At 42.6% G+C, this 19,260-nt stretch overlaps 1 protein-coding gene across 4 annotated transcripts in view; it reads left to right on the forward strand.

Annotated features, from left to right (window-relative positions):
• Nucleotides 1-19,260, forward strand: part of MAP3K4 (mitogen-activated protein kinase kinase kinase 4) — a 62,754-nt gene that overhangs the window by 1,582 nt on the left and 41,912 nt on the right. For all 4 annotated transcript variants that reach the window (XM_018566215.1, XM_018566217.1, XM_018566216.1 and 1 more), the window contains exons 2-5: nt 5,686-5,876; nt 10,691-12,069; nt 15,066-15,323; nt 16,159-16,305. In XM_018566215.1, the coding sequence (XP_018421717.1) occupies nt 5,686-5,876; nt 10,691-12,069; nt 15,066-15,323; nt 16,159-16,305 (1,975 nt within the window). The remainder of the gene's footprint in view (nt 1-5,685; nt 5,877-10,690; nt 12,070-15,065; nt 15,324-16,158; nt 16,306-19,260) is intronic.

Consider the following 19,260-nt stretch of genomic DNA (forward strand, 5'->3'; position numbering starts at 1 on the left):
AATCCAGCCCCTCCCCTGTCACGGCAGAGAGCCGTGACAGGATCGAGAGGTGAGCGAACGCCGGTATGTGTTCGCTCACCCCCCCTGATCTTCTGAGCCGACCTGTGACAGTCTCATTGTCACAGGTCGGCTAGAACTATGAGGTGAGTGAAAAGCACTCGCCTCATAGTTCTCCTTTTTAAAGGAGAACTATGAGGATGAGTGCTTTACACTCATCCTCATAAAGCTGACGTGTGACATTGAAACTGTCACACGTCGGCTCTATTGATCGGGAAGTGAGTGAACACATACCGCCACTCTCTCACTCCCCCACCATCTGCCTGCAGTGAGCGGTGGCTGTCGGTCAACGCTCCCCACAGGGATCCCCCCTCCCCTCTCTGATCCTCCAGCGCTGACTGGAGGAATGGACTGGGGAGGGAAGGCAGGCATAGCTGGCTCTGCCTCTAGATAGGCAAAAAGCCCGCTGTCAATCAGCCAGCTGGGTGGCTCTCGACAGTATTGTCGGGATCCGTCCCCGCTGCGGCGCAGTTCACACCAAGCGCGGAGCAGGTGCAGACCGGATCAAAACTGCGTCCAATGTATTCCAATGGTATTTTTAGCTCCAGTTCACATCGCAGCGTGCAGATCCAGAGCAGGTCAAAAAAACTGCAGCAGGTCCTATTTTACCTCCTCTGGATCTGCAAACGCATCAACAATGAATGCAAATGCCTGGAACGCACTGAAAGCCCATGTTAGCCAAAAACGCATCTAAAAGGCTAGCATGCGTGTGCAGAAACCTGACCGGATCTGCTCTGCATTTGGTGTGAACAAGGCCTAAAGAATTATGGGACAAAAAGGTTACCCCATAGTTCTCTTTTAAGGTACTTGACTGCACACTGCAATGTGTCACTTTTAACTACACAAAATGTCATTTTTCAAATACAGTGGCAATAAAAAACGATCTATTTGTTGTTGATGTCTTGCTCAAGCTGCTGACTTAAAGTACAAAAATATTGCTTGTAGTTTGCTGCTACCAAATTTAATGGTTTCAGGAATTGTTATTTTTGTTTTCTGCTCAGGGCGTGTTTTTGCTTTACAAAACAAGTTCTTTTGTAGCATCTCCTACAACAGGAGGACATTTGCATTGTAAATTGTGTTTGACTCTTGCACAGCATTCTCTGCAGGGGGTTTAAACAGTTCATTTCACGTTGCTTTTAAGTCTATGCAGCATTGAAGCACTAACTAATGACTCCACTACTGTCTCCTCTGCTGTATTGTTTGTCCAAGGTTGACCCTCGCTTGCCGGGAGGAGCACAATAAGTATCCTTTAACCTTTTCAGTAGAACAACAGATGTTGACATATGTTCTAAAACAGTTATGAAGCTCATCATTGGTTGGAATATAGAGTGTTGGTATTTCTACTCCATGAATACTCCTCCATTGTGATTTTGCGGTTAAAGTGAAGCTATACCCCAAACTTTTTTTTTGGGTACAATGGGGAAATGTTGGAACCCTTGTCTCCCCTGGGGCTCTGTTAAGGTGGCCATACACTGTACAACCATCGCAAGACCTTAGTCTTGCGATGGTTGTAAAGTGATTAAAAAAACATACGATCTGCCCATCTTGGACAGGCAGATCGTACTCTCGATCATCGCAAGCCCGCCCCCCTGAGGGGCGGGCTTCCAATGACCGCAATGCTGAACGGGCAGTGTGCACATGCTCCTTAGACAAAAGACGTGCGACCATACAGTGGAAACGGTCGTACGTCTTCGTCCACGCTGCTCGATTCTCGTACGATCGTGGGATTCTCATACGAGAATCGTGGGAAATCCCGCGATCGTACGAGAATCGTACAGTGTATGGAAGGCGTGCGACCGTTTCTACTATACGGTCGCACGTCTTCCATCAAACAAGCAGGCTGGAAAACCCGCCGGGAATCATACGATTCTCGGCGAGTTAGTGGCCTGCTTGTTCGACAACTGACGAACGTGCCGGTGTGCGCACGCGCACACTGCCTGTTTGCCGTCCTTGCAAGCCCGCCCCTCATTGCAGTCATCGCAAGCCTGTCCCCCAAGGGGGCGGGCTTGCGATGATCGCAGACAGGGAGTGGGGAAAAACATCTGCAACCAGGGAAACAACTGTTAAAAAGCTGACCAGAGGTTTTAGCATTCCCCTACGCAAAACATTTTGACTTCTGCGTTTTGCTGGTGAAGAGATTCCTTTATTTCCTGTCTGTCAAAAATGTTGTCCTCAGGACATGAAGTAAGGGGAAGACCTCTCCAGTTAAGCCTGCTGTGGCAGTAAAACCTGACAGGAGTTCTTTGGATATAGATACACTTTTAAGCTCAACTCCAGCCAAAAGTTTCTTTTCACTTTGGGATAGACACTTAAGGTGGCCATACACTAGATTTTTGGTCCAAAATGTTTGTTTCTGCCACAAACTGACTGCGATTTATAGCTCGAATACCCCATCAAGCATAGTCTTTAATGTTGATTTTAGAAATCGTTCGTTAACCTTACTAACAAACCAATTTTTGACGAACAGCGGAAATAAACTCCTTTTGCGCATGTGCTGTGTTCTTGCTAAGATTTTTGACGGCCGAAAACCTCACTGATTCATTGATTTTCGTTCAGTCACAGAAAAATGTTCCAACCTGACCGATCGATCAAAAAATCTTGATCACAGTATCAAAAATGAAAACAGTGATGTACCATCAACTGTTCGATTTTCGTTTGACCATGTACGATTTCCGACCAAAAATCGTACAGTGTATGGCCATCATTAGATTGTCTATCAACACTTGTTTGCTGCTATTGTCCTAATTGGAGAGATTTCTCCCTCACTTCCTCCCACCGTGACCATGTCACAAGGACATCAATAATAGGAACTCTGTTCAGGAGGGATACAGAGAGCAACAAAAGCATTTCTAGTATAATGGGAGGTTTAGTTAACGTTTATTGCCATGTTTTCTGTCCCATTTATACAAAATATTTAGAATCTCCACAGGAACAAGGACACCACACCCCTAAATATTTTAAATATATACCAAACAGAACTAGGTGGGGCTTTTAAGATGTCCTCTACAGAATGCAAGGGGACATAACGAAACATATAATAACACGTAGGTCACCATGTAGTATCATTTATTAGAATAACCATTACTTTTATTTTTAAAAAATACATATAAACATACAAGTAAAAAAAGCATGTCCTCTCATCTTTAAAAAAAAAAAAAGAATTATGGTTCGCCTACATGGCAATAATTGGTATACCACGACATAGAACCTCCCTGGAGCCCATACAGATACATATTGTATATGATTTCAACTCAATACACTGTTTTGGTATCAACTTCCTTATAACAATGTCCTAACAGTTTCATCTAAAGTCATAATCCTCATTAAATCATATGTAATTCTGTACTGGGTCCAGCGTTCTACACGTTTCGCCGCAGCTTCATCAGGAAGTTTGGAGGTAGTCATTTTAGAGGTTTTATTGATGAGAAGATCCGCATATTGGGGGAGTCTCCCTCATCAACCAGGCAACAGAGAGGATGGAGAAAATGTAAGGAAGGCAGGGCAAAGGAAGTATAGTGCCTGTACTACGGTACCTGGCACAGGACATTAATGCTGCCCAGGAACGTATGGCCATGTGTCCTGTACGAGGAGCCAGCGATCCCTGATCACATGGAGCGATCCTCCGACACATCTATGGTAGAGTGTACGGCCAGCTTTAGACTTGGTTCCTAGTAGTTAAAGAGTTTGTTTTCTTTCTTTCACACTATCTAGATTTGTTGTGTGCTGTCCTTTAATTTTTCTTCTTATATTGTATATGTTTCTTCAGTTCTTTAAAATGGATCTTGCTGAGAGAAATATCAAAGGGGGCATAAGCATTTTTTTAGAAGGCAGTAGGGAGCATTGTGGAAGCACTGTTCTTGTTAGTGATCTCTAGCAGTGTCATAATGTATTTCCAATCTATGACTGTGCCCTGAGGGCCTGTTCACATATCAGGTCCTGATCAGGTGCGGATCTGCAGACACGTTGCTACTGATGCATTGCGTTTTGGCCGCGTTTTTGATGCATTTTTTGTTGGAGTGGGGCTGTCGGTATGTTAGCTGCAGTGCGTTTTTGATGCGTTTTGTGTTTCCGGACCGTACAAAATGTGACATGCAGTATTTTTTCTGTCGTAACCTGAACAGACTGCGCACGTGAGAACTGTAGCCCATAAAACACATAGGGATACATTGGGATGCATTTTTAGTGCAGGAGCGTACGGATCAGGTCAGCACAGAAAACGGACGTCGTGTGAACAGGCCCTGAAGCATGTCTTCTGTCTCCAACATCTCCTGTTACATGTCTGCAGTCTCTGACTCTCGTGATCATCTCCTGTTACATGTCTGCAGTCTCGTGACCCTCTCCTGTTACATGTCTGCAGTCTCGTGACCATCTCCTGTTACCTGTCTGCAGTCTCTGATCATCTCCTGTTACAGGTCTGCAGTCTTGTGACCATCTCCTGTTACATGTCTGTAGTCTCGTGACCATCTCCTGTTACAGGTCTGCAGTCTTGCACAATTTTTTTTGTAGTATTACATTCATTATGGCCCTTTTAGTAATGTCGGGGGCCGCACTTGAGTCCACCTATATCAAGTAAGATGACCACCACTGTTTTAAATGCATTCATAGAAATAGTTTCAATCAAAGACAATGATAATGCTCTCAGGCAGCTGTGTACCTCCACAATAGCATGTTTCCATCAACACCTATAATGGTATGCATTTCCCAGGGAGTAGTTAGTTGTAATTGTGATCTTGTGCTTTTGTCTTTACCTGTTTTCATCCAGTAAGCCAATGCCTGTGTAGCTGTGCTGAGAGGGGGTGTTGGTAGTTTTACATATGTAGTGGGGGAGACATGTTTGTATTTGCAGATTCTGGCCAGTAGTGATTTGTTCTTGTTTGTAGAAAGGTTGATGATAACTTTAGCTTAAAAGTTTATATGTGAGCGTTTTTGTTTTTTTTTAAATTCCCTTCTTGGAAGGAGAAATCATGTTTTGTAAAGCTTCCCTGTAGTAGAAATTGGAACTTATCTCCGACAATGTGCTGCTTCTGAGGATCTTGGACCCACTTAGTGACTACTAAGTCCATCGATCGCTGATCCCATCTACCATTCATTGGATAAACGGATGCTATTCCCTGCTACTGTGAAAATATTTGCTCCATTCAGTGCATGGATTGTTTCATCTGACGACCAAGTGCACGCCTGATATTATGTAATATTCCTATTATATTTTCCCTTCCGAAGTCTTCCCTGAAGAGAGAATTTGAACTATTTAAGTTGAGCTTGGAATGTTCTTGTGCCTGTTGTTCTGGCTTTACTGTTAATTCTATGACAATGATGTCATATTTTCACATAGGCCTATTGCAAAATGGCATGCTATCTGTTTTCTGCATAACAACTGTATATTTCATGCCTGGTCCATTTATAAACACATTATTCATTATTGTTATGTATGTCATTTTGTTGATGAATAACACAGGTAGTGCTTCTTTGCTTTGATCATGATGGGATTTGTCTTTGTTTATGACAAGGTGTCTGCATTTATTTTAACACAATTTTTTGTAGTCTTAAATAGTTTTTGTTTTTTTCTGAAGTTTGGGAACAAAACATGTTTTAGCACAATCTGCTATACTGTTTTCTCTTGTTTTCCAGGCACATGCGCAAAACCGAAAATGCTGGTGGAGACAGTTTGGGCTGTGAAGCTGATGAGTTTTCAGATGAAGTCAATGCAGAAACCTTCTATGGCACCTCTCCTCCCAGCACTCCCCGACAGATGAAACGCATGTCTAGCAAACATCAACGGAACAGCTCTGGGAGGTCGGTTAGCCGTTCCTTATGCAAAGGTCAGTTAACAGTTTACATTGGGGATATGCTGAAGTTGTCCAATATATTATTTCACGTTGTGTAGCACTTCTCTGTATATATGGCGTTTATACCTCTTAAAGGTACAGTATACAAATCACATCCTTTAAACGGAATATATATAGGGTTAGTCACAAAAGGGTGTCGAGTTTGGAGAAGGAAGGAGAAGTGAACAATCTAGGCTAAAATAGCCGATTTTGGAAAAAAAATCCAATTCAGCTCACTTTCCAGTTCAGCTATGTTGTTCTAGATTGTTCACTTCTCCTGCCTTCTCCAAACTCTTCACCCTTTTGTGAATAACCATGATAGTGTTCTTGTACATGATTCCTTTTACTATGTTCTGAATCATTGTTAATTTATCAAATATTGGTATACTGAAATGCTACTTTATATTTACCAGCTTGCAGGTAGAGCTCTTGAGTCTGTCTATACATTTTGTGCAGGTCTTTACTATGCTGTAAAGACAGGACTTGGCAAATCCCAGGTGCCAGGTTCGCCAATGCGACATTATTGCATTCTGGTGCCTGGGCTTTTGTTAGCCCGTTCCTCCGCTTCTTCTCCCATTACCGCCGAAATAAAGTCTGTTGTTCTCCTCCCTGCTGCAGACTCAGACTGTCAGCGATCTCTCCTTAAAGGCTGTAATCGGCTGCAGCGATCTGTGTCAGTGGGGGCACAGATTGCTGTAGCCAATTACAGCCTGTAAGGAGAAACCGCCGACAATCTGTGAGTCTGCAGCAGGGAGGAGATCAGCAGAATTTATTTGCAACAGTGCTGGGAGACAAAACTCCCCCCCTGCATTCCCCCTGCTCCTGCTGTCGGCCGCGATTGGTCTCCAATCCAGCGGCCGGCACCAAAAGCCAGCTTGCTACTGGCTATTTTAAATTGCAGTAGCCAATAGCAGGCTGGCTATTGCACCCGCCCACTGCCTGCTGTCAATCAGCAGAAGGAGGACATGGAGGAGACCTGCTATTGCAATTTGAAATAGTCAAAAGCAGACTGGCTATTGCTCTCAGGCACTGCCTGTTCTGTTTTCAGCTGTCATTCCCCAGCTAAAGCTGTTAAAGTGGAAAGGTGACACTAGGGGTCAATAGACCCCTATGTCACATTTTAAAGAGAACCTGTCATCTCCATTGTGTAAAAAAATAAATACAGTTAAATAAAATAAAAAATACCAAAAAAAAATAATAAGGAAGCCAGTAGGGGGGTCATGACGTGCCTCCCGGCTTCCTGATTGGTCATGAAGCCAGGCTGCCTTGCAGCATTGCTGGGCAGCATAAAGCCGGGTACCTAGCCAATTAGGAAGCCAGGAGGTGGGTCATGACCTGCCGTCCGGCTTTCTGATTGGTCAGGAAGCCAGGCTGCCTCGTAGTGCCGCTAGACATCATGAAGATGGCTTCCTAACCAATCGGGAAGCCAGGCAGCGGGTCATGACCCGCCACCCAGCTTCCTGATTGGCCGAGTCCATGCTCCCTCGTGGCACTGCTGGTCAGAGGGAATCTCCTTCTGACTGGAAGTTGCGGTATTGGGGTAAGTATGAGTTCTGGCCTCAATGCTCAGTATCGGCACTGATACTAGTATCGGTGCATCCCTAGTTTAAAATAAAATTGTCCCCAAACCTAAGAGGTTTTAATTACACTTATAGAAAGGTTGTAAATGTTTCCAGAGATCATTGGAAGATTGTGTTTTAAGCTGGCCATACACTAGTAGGTTTCTGAACGAAAGATCTTCCTTTACCACCCAATAATGCCATCAGACACTTGGCGAATGTAAAATAAAATGTAATTTTATTTCAACATTCGATTTTTGGAATAAATGGATTTTCTCGAACGAAAACATTCACTCTTAGAGTTTCGTTTGTTCAAGAAAACTTTTCCATCCTGCTCAACTTTTATTGTCACTACGGTCGAAATCAATCGTCAATTTAACCCCACTAATAGAAAGTCGAAAGAAAGATCTTTCAAAAATATAAGCACTGCCAGCTTAAGTCCCCGTTCACACCAGGGCCTTTGTAGCCCATATTTTTCAGCACGGAAAAAAGCTCCACACAAATCTTATTGATTTCTGTAGTCCTTGTTCACGTCTCTTGGCAGTGTTGCACTGAGAAAAAAGCTGGTCGCTGGAAAAAGGTACACAAGCTTCTTTTTTGGGCAAATCACTGCGATTAGGAATAGGAAAAAGGGTCACATTGCGCTGATCTCACTAAAAAAGCGCATACTTCACAGGCTTGTGCAGAGCTTTTCCGTGCTGAAAAATACAAGTTACAAACGCCCTGGTGTGAACGGGGACTTAGAGTAAGCACTGCACTTTTTTTTTTGTGGATTGGTTTTGGAATATGTATCAGTTTCTATTCTGTTTTTAAGGTATAATTATTTTTTATTAGCCATATGTTAGTGTTTCACTTTCCTTCTTTACAAATGAGAAAAATTGTTACTTATCTTTGTATGGCTGTGCTGGATCCTTGGATTAAAACGTTTAGGAACCCCCACTGTAGCACGTACGATTGCAGTCACTGTGATGCCGACTTTGAGCACTTCTGTATAATGATCTACAGTTTATAAAATTACAGATTATGTTTAGATAAGAAACGTCTTGTGTTCAGAGAAAGCACAGAAGGCCAGCAAATAGGGAATTCTACATATGTTTATTTGACTTTTCATCTACTGTGTAGTTACACTTGCAGTGAATTTTAGATGGTGTCAGAATTATCACAGTGAAAGTTTTGGCAAGGATGTGCTTTTCTCATTCTTACTAATCTAGACTCTCTGTATACCTGAGAAGCTGGTCATACACAGGAAGTAGTACTTGTTCATTAGCAGACAATGTAACCATTACAATATCCTTTATATTGCCACCACAGGCGTTTGCAAAATGTTTTTGTATATTGTGTGTTCAGGTCAGTGAACACAGTGCATTCATTTTGAATGGGGGAATTGGAAGAAACCTGCCGGTCTGCTAAGTTGAGATACATATAGTTATAATACAAATTCTAACAGAAATGTCTGTAGCAGATTATTTTGCAGGTATAGTATTTTTTTTTAAAAAGAGCTTCCGGCTCGCTCTTTTTGATTCAAGCTTGGAGCCCTCTTTACACAGCAGAGGAGATGGGGTTGAGGTAATTCTCTCCCATTTTCTGGTGTAAATTTCAATTTACTTTTTTCTTCTGTTCACAACAAATACTGTTCCATTCCATACTGTACCGTGTGCAATTACATGCAGGCTGCCATTTACAGTTGTAGCCGCTTTCACTCGGTCATTTACTTGAATGGGTACAGTGGCCGCATCTGAACAAAAAATTGGGGCCTCAGTTCCCTGGTCACGTCTGCACATTACAACCTCATAGACTTTTATGAGTCTGTGTTTCTGGCCTTAGGAGATGGCTCTATAGAACCTTATGGAGCTGTAATGCAGGGACCTGGCCAGGACACTAAAGAGTTGGATGTAAATATACAGAGGAGACCTTAGCCATTGGATCGAGGTAAGTCACCTGGGGTGGGTGGGATGGTAAGGTTAGGTTAGGTCAGTGAAGGGGCTTTATTTTAAAGAGACTGTCAGATAATTTCTACAAAAATCGTCCCATGAGATTATACATGCATTCCACATATTGTATGCATGTTATTTACTTGTGCCATCCATGTATAGATATCTAAAAGCTACCATCTTCAATGTAATGTCAGTAGACCCAGCAGACTCCATGACAATCTATTGTATTCTCCTTCACCACTCCCTGGTTATTACATAAAGAGTTATGGGGTGAGATGTGAAGGACTTGGGCCATCACAGGGAGTAATTGGACACTCTCAAGAGGGGGGGGGCGGCTATGTCAAACCTACCGGAGCTTAAGTCGTTTTTCTAAAAGGATATGCAAGGGCGCTGTGCTAGGGAATTGACTCTGTTTGAGGTAGTCAGTTTTATTCCATCAGTCCTGTGCTTTTCAGGAAATGTATGGTTTGGGGGGTCTTTTACAAACGCTAAAATCCGTAAGTTTAAAAATAATAAAATAAGTAAAAGATTGCAAAAATGGCCTGGCCATCTGCGGTTAAAAGTGGAGCGCAGGGCCTGGCAGTGAAAGGGTTAATAGATACATCTGTAGCAGTTACAGCCTTGAGTCTGTGGGTATAGGCTTGTAACAGCCTTGCACATCCTTTTAGAAAAACTTCTTAAAGGAGAACTATGGGGTCAGTGCTTTTCCCCATAGTTCTCCTAAGGGTCACGGGAGGACATAAACTAGCGTCCGCTCGTGACCCAAAGCTCAGTATATAGCGGGCTACAGCTCGCGGTATACTGAGACCGCCGCAGCTGGGATGGATCCCGACATAACTGTCGATCCACCCTGCTGCGTGATTGACAGCTGGCTCTGCCTATCTAGAGGCAGAGCCAGCTGTGCCCGCCCCCCTCCCCTGTCCGTTCCACCAGTCAGCTCCTCCAGTCAGCGCTGAAGGATTGGAGCGGGGAGGGGGAGCTTTCTACAAGGAGATGATCGAGAAGTGAGCGAGCGACGGCATGTGTTTGCTCACTTCCCGTTCTATTGAGCCGACATGTGACAGTTTCATTGTCACACGTCGGCTCGAACTATGAGGTTGAGTGAAAATCACTCACCTCATAGTTCTCCTTTAAGCTCTGTTAGGTTTGACATTTAAAGAGTATATTTCTGTCGTCCATTGTAAAAATGTGCTGTGATTCAATGTTCTATGGCAATTAAACATGAAAACTTGCAAAAGGGTGAATGCATTTTATAGACACTGTTCCTACACATAGTGACAACTTTACTAATATTTTTTATTTGTTCACACTACAGAAAAGATGAGCACGCCAAATCAGACACCACAGAAGGAAGCCGGTAAAAACCTTGAAAACGTGGAGGATCACAGCTACCGGCAGGAGAAGAAGAATCGGGCAACACTCAGGACAACCGAGAGGGATCAGAAGAATAATGTGCAATGCTCATTTATGCTGGATCCTACCTGTAGCGCCTTGCCAAAAAAGTCTATACCAGATGTTGATCTTAATAAGCCTTACCTCAGCCTTGGTTGCAGCAGCACCAGTAAGCTACCAGTGTCTGTTCCTGTTCCAATTGCTAGGACTGCGAGACAGACCTCTAGAACAGACTGTCCAGCTGACCGCTTGAAGTTTTTTGAGACGCTTCGTCTTTTACTTAAGCTTACTTCAGTCTCGAAGAAAAAAGAAAGGGAACAGCGAGGTCAGGAAAATAACTCTTCTATGTGGTTTAATCAGTCTAATGAACTCTTTTGGCTAGAGCTTCAAGCTTGGCATGCTGGCCGCAGTATTAATGATCAAGACTTGTACTTGTATACAGCTCGCCAGACAATACCGGATATAATTAATGAAATTCTAACGTTTAAGGTAAACTATGGAAGGTTGTCTTCGGTCAGCAATGGTGGCAATCTCAATGGACCCGTTGCAGGGGGGCAGTATCCATGCCCTCATGAAGCGAATTCTTTTGGTTATTCAAGCTATCATGACCACATCCAGAAACAGAGGATTTCTTTTGAGCAAGTAAAACAGATTATGGAACTCTTGGAGTACATTGAGGCACTTTACCCATCTTTACAGGCTCTTCAGCGAGATTATGAAAAATATGCAGCAAAAGACTTTCAAGCACGAGTGCAGGCACTCTGCTTATGGCTTAATATAACTAAGGACCTTAACCACAAGCTGAGGATTATGGGAACTGTTTTAGGTATCAAAAACCTTTCTGACATTGGCTGGCCAGTGTTTGAAATTTCTTCACCACGTCCATCAAATGGTCCAGAGGAAGACAATGACATGGAACAAGAGGGGGATATGAGCACAGAGGGTTCCGGAACTTGTACAGAGGAAAGTGATGAAGAAAATGATGACGATATGCTACAAGCTAGGCATGAAACTGACCGTAACCAAAACAACAAGTTAAAGGTTCACTCTATGAAAGGGGACCACTGCCTACAAAAACTTGACAGATTTGCATCCGAGGATGACTCTTGCTGGGGAAATCCAGAGTGCACTCAGGAGTCTGGCTGTAACAGGCACTGTTTGACCTCAATATACAGGCCCTTTGTGGACAAAGCATTAAAGCAGATGGGGCTTCGGAAGCTAATTTTGAGGCTTCATAAATTAATGCATGGCTCACTTCAGAGGGCACGGACAGCCTTAATAAAGACTGATCATAAATTGGAGGTAAGAATGGTTGTTGGAGGTAGTTTTTATATTTTACTGGCAAGCAAAATCCACCTTCAGAGATAAGTTCTACCTATCTGACTAGTTGCCATTGTAAGACGGATTTTCCAGGCGCAGGTAATGGCAGCCTGTGTGATTACATGCAAACAGCTTGTGAACCACTTGGAGCAATAACAATGTAATATACAGTGCCTTCCGTCTGCAGCAGATCGCAAGAGTCTCACGGAGGATTTTGTGAGACTCATGCAATGGGCCCCATTCCTGCATGTCTTACTTTACTTACTTACTGGAGTTCAGCCTTTAAGGAGAACTATGGGGTTAAGGCTTTTCCCCATAGTTCTCCTTAGGGTAACGGGAGGACACAAACTAGCGTCCTCCCGTCACCCTAAGCTCAGTATACCGCGAGCTACAGCTCGCGGTATACTGAGACACCACAGTATATCGCGAGCTACTGCTCGCGGTATACTGAGACGCTGAAGTGGATCCGACAATTATGTCTGGATCCGCCCAGCTGCCTATCTAGAGGCAGAGCCAGCTGTACCCTCCCCCGTCCGATCCGCCAGTCAGCGCTGGCGGATCGGAGGGGGGAATCCAGCCCCTCTCCTGTCACGGCACAGGGCTGTGACATGATTGAGAGGTGAGCGAACGCCGCTATGTGTTCGCTCACCTCCCGATCTACTGAGCCGACCTGTGACAGTCTCATTGTCACGGGTCGGCTAGAACTATGAGGTGAGTGAAAAGCACTCGCCTCATAGTTCTCCTTTAAGGCTATATCATAGTCTATGTGCTTAGTGGTTAATGTTTTTCTAGCTTGTTTTTGCCAGTATTAAACTATTTTCTGAAGGATAAATATAAAATATGTAATTTCAAAAAGTAAAAGGGGGGCAGTTTGCATTATTAGAAAATACCTGCCTGTACATTCTCTGTAGATAAACAATTCTGTAATGCCTCAAGAGCAGAATCTCTTGAAACTGACAAAGTTGTATGTAACATCTGCTTAGTCTTTTTTATTTTCTGTGCTTGTAAATATATACAGTCATGGCCAGGGCTTGAAAAATGTTAGGGTGTCTCACCAGTCAGTCAAAAATCTCACCAGTCAGCATGACCCGACTATCGCCTTGCAATTTATGTTTACATTTTTTGGGGACACATAGAGCTTTCTTTTGGAGGTATATTATCACCACTGGGGTGGGGGGGTTATTTTTTTTTACTATATAATGAAAAAAGTACCGTAATTTCGAATAAAAAAATGTTTTCCCTACATTATGTTATAAAGCATCTATTCTTACCCATATTTTTGGTACAATATAAAAGACGGGGTCAAGTCAGGTAAATAGACACCAAACATGTCAAGCCTTAAAATTGCGTGCGCCCGCAAAATCGCAAAAAAACTACCACACTGAAATTTGGCTATAGGCAATGCTTAAAACGCTTTTACCACTCATCAGTTTAGTGTTATCAGTAATTAATGGCCCTAAAATTATTGCTTACACTCCGACGTTCGCGGTTATATGTCACAATAGGCGCAATCGTTGTTTTCGCACGTAGGCGCACCCGACGCATATCTGCGTTTTCCGGGACTAGAGAATAGATCAAAGAGAGGTCGTCTACTGATCTCCCTTTGATCTCCTGTCACAGAGCCGTGCCGATCCCGGCAGCATCAGGCACAGCGGGAACCGGCAACTGCAGTGACAGCTGCTGGTAATACAAGCGACCGGGCGTCTCGAGAAGCTTGATCGCTTCAATGTAAAGCTGCCGGCCGTGTAATTACAACGGCCGGCCGGGAAGCTGCTCGTCGGTCTCTGCCATCCGCTTGTCACAGACGAGTGGATTTTTCAAGCCCTGGTCATGGCACTTGTCATTTCACATTTAGTTTTAAATTTAGTCAGAATCTTTTTTTGACACTGGTGCTTATTTATCTACATTCACATTGGGTGCAATTTAGATGCGTTTTTATATGTGTTTTAAAAATTGTTTTTCTTACCGCATACAGTATATATCTATCTAATGATTTCCAATGGATCTATTGAAACTTTGCATTTAGATGGTTTTATCTGCGTTAAGAAAAAAGGTCAGATGCGTCCAGCAATCGATTTTAAAGGAGAACTATGGGGTTAGGGCTTTTCTCCATTGCTCTCCATAGGGTGATGGGAGGACACAAACTAGCGTCCTCCCGCCCTCCCCTAGGCTCAGTATACTGTGCGTTGTAGCTCGCGTATACTGAGACGCCGCAGTATACCGCGAGCTGCTGCTCGCGGTATACTTACACGCCGCAGCTGAAGCGGATCTAGAGGCAGAGCCAGCTGTACCCGCCCCTCCCTCGTCCGTTCCGCCAGTCAGCGCTGGCGGATCGGAGTGGGGAGTGGGGAATCCAGCCCCTCCCCTGTCACGGCAGAGTAGATCGCTCACCTCCCGATCTACTAAGCCGACCTGTGACGTCTCATTGTCACAGGTCGGCTGGAACTATGAGGTGAGTGAAAAGCACTCACCTCATAGTTCTCCTTTAACTTCTAAATGCACAAACGCATGTAAACGCGAATTGATGCTAGGGTTTAGTACCAGATGCATCTAAACGCAAATGCATGTAAACGCGCATGATTTAACGCTTCGAGAAGCATAAACACAACATTTAGCCTGACTGATTTGCCTCTGCATATAGAGCTTAAAAGCGCAAGTGGCAAGTGTGAATGAAGCCTAATTGTCTGTCTGCTTGCACAAATGGAAGAGGAGAATCTGATTGTTGACTTTGAATATTTGTATGTCTGATCATTTATATAATGGCCCAATGCAGTTCTTTTAACTACACTTAAAAGATCTGATGCACTGGGTCCAGTCAACTTTTAGAAGGGTTGGAGTGAAAGTAAAAAACCACTTAAGGTGTGTAATCCGCTGCCATGGAAAAAAATACAGAGGCATGTTTTCTAATCATCTTTTTATAAATACAGCTATTGAAATGTTTTGAATGTAGCCTAATTTTTGTCTCTATATGGGTCTAGTCTTCAGAATTCCCCGACCTCCTGTTATGTTCAGATTACTTGCCTGACCTGCTGAAGCAATTATCTACTTCGCTGCACAACTCAGAACCCGCATGTGACCCCGTGTCACTAGAAGAGCTGAGGGCCATGGACTTACCGTCATTTGAACCGGCCTTCTTGGTCCTCTGTCGTGTCCTTTTAAATGTAATTCATGAGTGTCTCAAATTGAGACTGGAACAGAGGCCTGCAGGGGAACCGTCACTCTTGAGCATTAAACAGGTTGGTATTAAGTGTATATAAGTAAATATTTCCTATGTCTTCAAGCTTTTGAAAACGTTAGTGGATGTGGATTGGCAGAAAAATCTGTGGGGGAATCCTATACACCCGAGTATTCGCTTTCTATAATATTTTCTGTCATATGTTTATTTGATTCAGGGTATGAAAATGTATTTGCTTTATTGCAAAACAGTGAAGGTTATAGCAGTTTAGGCCCCTTTCACATGGCCGGTCTGATTGGGTCTGCCTGTCAGTTTTTCAGGCAGACCCGATCGGATGCCCAATGCAAGTGTATGGGCAGCCGTGTGTAAACGCATGAGCTTCCATTTACACCCAGTCACCCCGGGCCAGGTCTAGAGAAACAGACTGATCGGAGATCCGTTTCCCCGGATCGGGGGTAATCTGATGTAAACATGACATCCGCTGTGATCAGGAGACGATCTGTGCACAGATCCTCTCCTGATCAGCCTGTGTGAAAGGGACTTTACTGTGTTCTACCAACCTGGCATCGACCACACACAAATGTTAATGCATACAATTACTATAGTGTTACTAATACTTGTTCATGTTTGCAAATCTGTTTTAGTTGATTAGCCATACGCTAATTACATCAGATCACAATTTCATTGAAATTAAAAATAGGGGAAATAAATGTACTAGATGAATCTACCACTGGCGAGATAACTGTTTATGAATTATGACTCTTGACAACAGCTCTGAGAACTACCCATCAGAGGTATATTCTAAGTAAACATTTGCACATTTTCCTGTTCTTCTCATGCAAGGGCTTTGCCAACATTATCCTAAAAAATAATTCAATATTGTGTTTCTGAAATAGTTAGTGAGAGAGTGCAAAGAAGTTCTGAAAGGTGGACTGTTGATGAAGCAATACTACCTGTTCATGTTGAGAGAGGGGCTGGATGACTTTCAAAAGCCTGATTGTAACATGGATGCTTTTGAGGAAGATCTGCATAAAATGTTAATGGTAAGTGTTTTTTGCATGGTTTATTTTGTATATTTGTAAGGCTAAAAATAACTTTTGAGACTACAGTGTGATCAAAAATTGTTTTTAATTCACCCAGCAGCTCATTAATAAATAGAAATGAAAAGAAATGAGGCCAACACCCACTGGTAGTTAGCAGTGATTACACTACTGTGAGCACTGCCAAACTAAATAGTTGTAGCACTGGCTTAGGGCACACTAATGCACTCTGAGAACAAAATATGGAACTATTTTGCTGTAAACTTTGCATATTGCTAATTGTTATGATTCACATTGAGCTATATGTGATGTCCTTATTTTACTTTGCCTGTTTCAGGCATGCGTACCACTACAAGTGGCTACAAACTGAATTGCAAGTCGCATAAAACCATCAAAATAAGATTTTAAATGCAAAATGCACTTTAAATTCACAAGGACTTATTTAAATGATCAGTAGTGATTATGTTTAATAATAACCAGTTAGGTGTTGGCATATCAGTAATGAGGCAATGCAAACATAATGTGCAAAGTTTAGTTATCTTTGGCAGCCATACAGATTTCTCATAGGACACTTGTACTGACTACATACAGTACTGTGCAAAGATTTAGGCAGGTGTGAAAAAATGCTGTAAAGTAAGAATGCGTTCAGAAATAAAAGTGTTAATAGTTTATTTTTATCAGTTAGCAAAATGGAAAGTCAATGAACAGAAGAGAAATCCAAATCAATATTTGGTGTGACCACCCTTTGCCTGACCACCCTTTGCCTTCAAAACAGCATCAATTTTTCTAAGTACACTTGCACACCGTTTTTGAAGGAACTCAGCAGGTAGGTTGTTCCAAACATCTTGGAGTACTAACCACAGATCTTCAATGGATGTAGGCTGCCTCCAATCTTTCTGTCTCTTCATGTAATCCCAGACAGAATAATTTGGGGCCAATCACTCGCCTCCCTGATGCTATGGCATGATGGATAAGAATGGTGTTATAATGCTGAGAAATACAAGCAGATAATAGCCATCATGCCATACCAACAGGGAGGCATGTGATTGGCCCCAAATTTGTTCAGCAGCAGGACAACGACCCCAAACATGCAGCCGATGACATTAAGAACTATCCTCAGCATAAAGAAGAACAAGGAGTCCTGGAAGTGATGGTTTGGCCCCCACAGAGCCCTAATAACAACATAGTCTGCCTGGGATTACATGAAGAGACAGAAGGATTTGAGGCAGCCTACACCCAGAAACAATCTGTAGTTCTCCGAGATGTTTGGAACAGCCTACCTGCCGAGTTCCTTCAAAAACTGCGTGCAAGTGTACCTAGAAGAACTGATACTGTTTTGAAGGCAAAGGGTGGTCACACCAAATATTGATTTTGGATTTCTCTTTGGTTCATTTACTTTCCATTTTGTTAATTGATAAAGATAAACTATTAACACTTATTTCTGGAAGCATTCTTACTTTACAGCATTTTTCCACATCCGCCTAAAACTTTTGCATTGTGTATAATGAAATGTAAATTGTGTATTCAGCATTAGTTATGTAATGGTGACATAGATGAGCAGATGATATCCCTGAGAACAACAGATAGGGGACATGTCGCATCGTTCTTGAATGAATTGTAGTGGTGAAGGTGCTTTCCACCTTTTACTCTTCTAACACAAAAGTTTCTCACAGGAAATTTTCCAACATGTCCAAAAATCTCCTTCATTATTGCTCCCTGGGGGGTTAGAATTGCCCCATTGCTTAAAATTTTGAGCATCAATTGCTATTGTTGGCGTTTTATATAGCCAGCTTACCACTTTACTCCTGTCAGTACACTGCATGAGATTCTGTACAGTATATCTAATCTGGCATCTGCCGATTTGTTGTTTGAATCATTTGGTGTACATATCTGTTTCTGAAGATTAACTGGCTGCTGTAACCAATGTTTCCAATAGTAAGCATATCAGTCTTTTTAGGGCATGTATGCAAGGCAGAGAATCCCTAAACTTGAATAAATGGGCTCTCCTCCCTACACAGAATAAAAAGAGTTGCACTGCAGGAATTTCTGGCCCTGGCCTTGGAGAGAGCTAAAAGGTTGGCTAAGTTTTCCAACATGTCCAAATAACTCTTTGCCAGCAGTGTCTGCAGTTGATCCATAAGCATTAATGCTGAGCCACCTCTCCTAGGAGCCCGATTTTAATGTCAACCTAAACTCAACAAGTAAAAATTGGCTATATTATACGGAACATCTAAACGTTACATTGTATTCTGACAGCCAGAACCTGCCGAATAGTGATTGGTTGCAGTCACTGACCTGGTTGCACTCACTGTTCGGCCACCAATTTTCAGCTGGGCTCCTTAGACAAAAATTAATAGGAAAAATCAACTTTTGTCTAGAATAGATGCTGGTAGGGTCACTCAGTGCTCAAATTTTGGCTGAGTCATCAGTCTTGCAGATTCTGCAGTACTAGCTTTGACTCTTGAACAATTTCATAGAGATGTTGTTTTTTTTTCACCCTGACTGAAAAGCTTGCGTCATGGTTTCATTTCAAACAATCTTGTTTAACTTGTTTGACAGAAAGCCTAGTAGGACATGCATTAGCTAAAACATGTTTATTAAGACATGATTAAATGAATTAGATACATAAAAATCATTTAAAAGCTTAATCCGTAAAGTAACCCAAGCTGCCAGTCATAATTTAATGTTTATTTACTTTAACCACAATAGCCTGTCATATGCCAGGAAAGTGCAAATGCCCCTAAAATGACCCCTTTTTGCAAGTAGACACCCCAAGGTGATCTTGTTTTTTTACACAATTTTTTTGGAAATGAAGTAAAATGCTTGTATTTTGGATATTTCAGTTTCATAATATTTCAGTTATGGGAGGAGACACCAGGTAGACTTGCCCACCTTAGTTCCGTGCTCTCTTCTCCTGCCACAAATTGTCACTTCTGCTGCATTCTCTATAACATCATT

Source organism: Nanorana parkeri, unplaced genomic scaffold (genome assembly GCF_000935625.1).
Source record: "Nanorana parkeri isolate BGI_ZX_2015 unplaced genomic scaffold, ASM93562v1 scaffold925, whole genome shotgun sequence".
NCBI lineage: Eukaryota > Metazoa > Chordata > Amphibia > Anura > Dicroglossidae > Nanorana > Nanorana parkeri.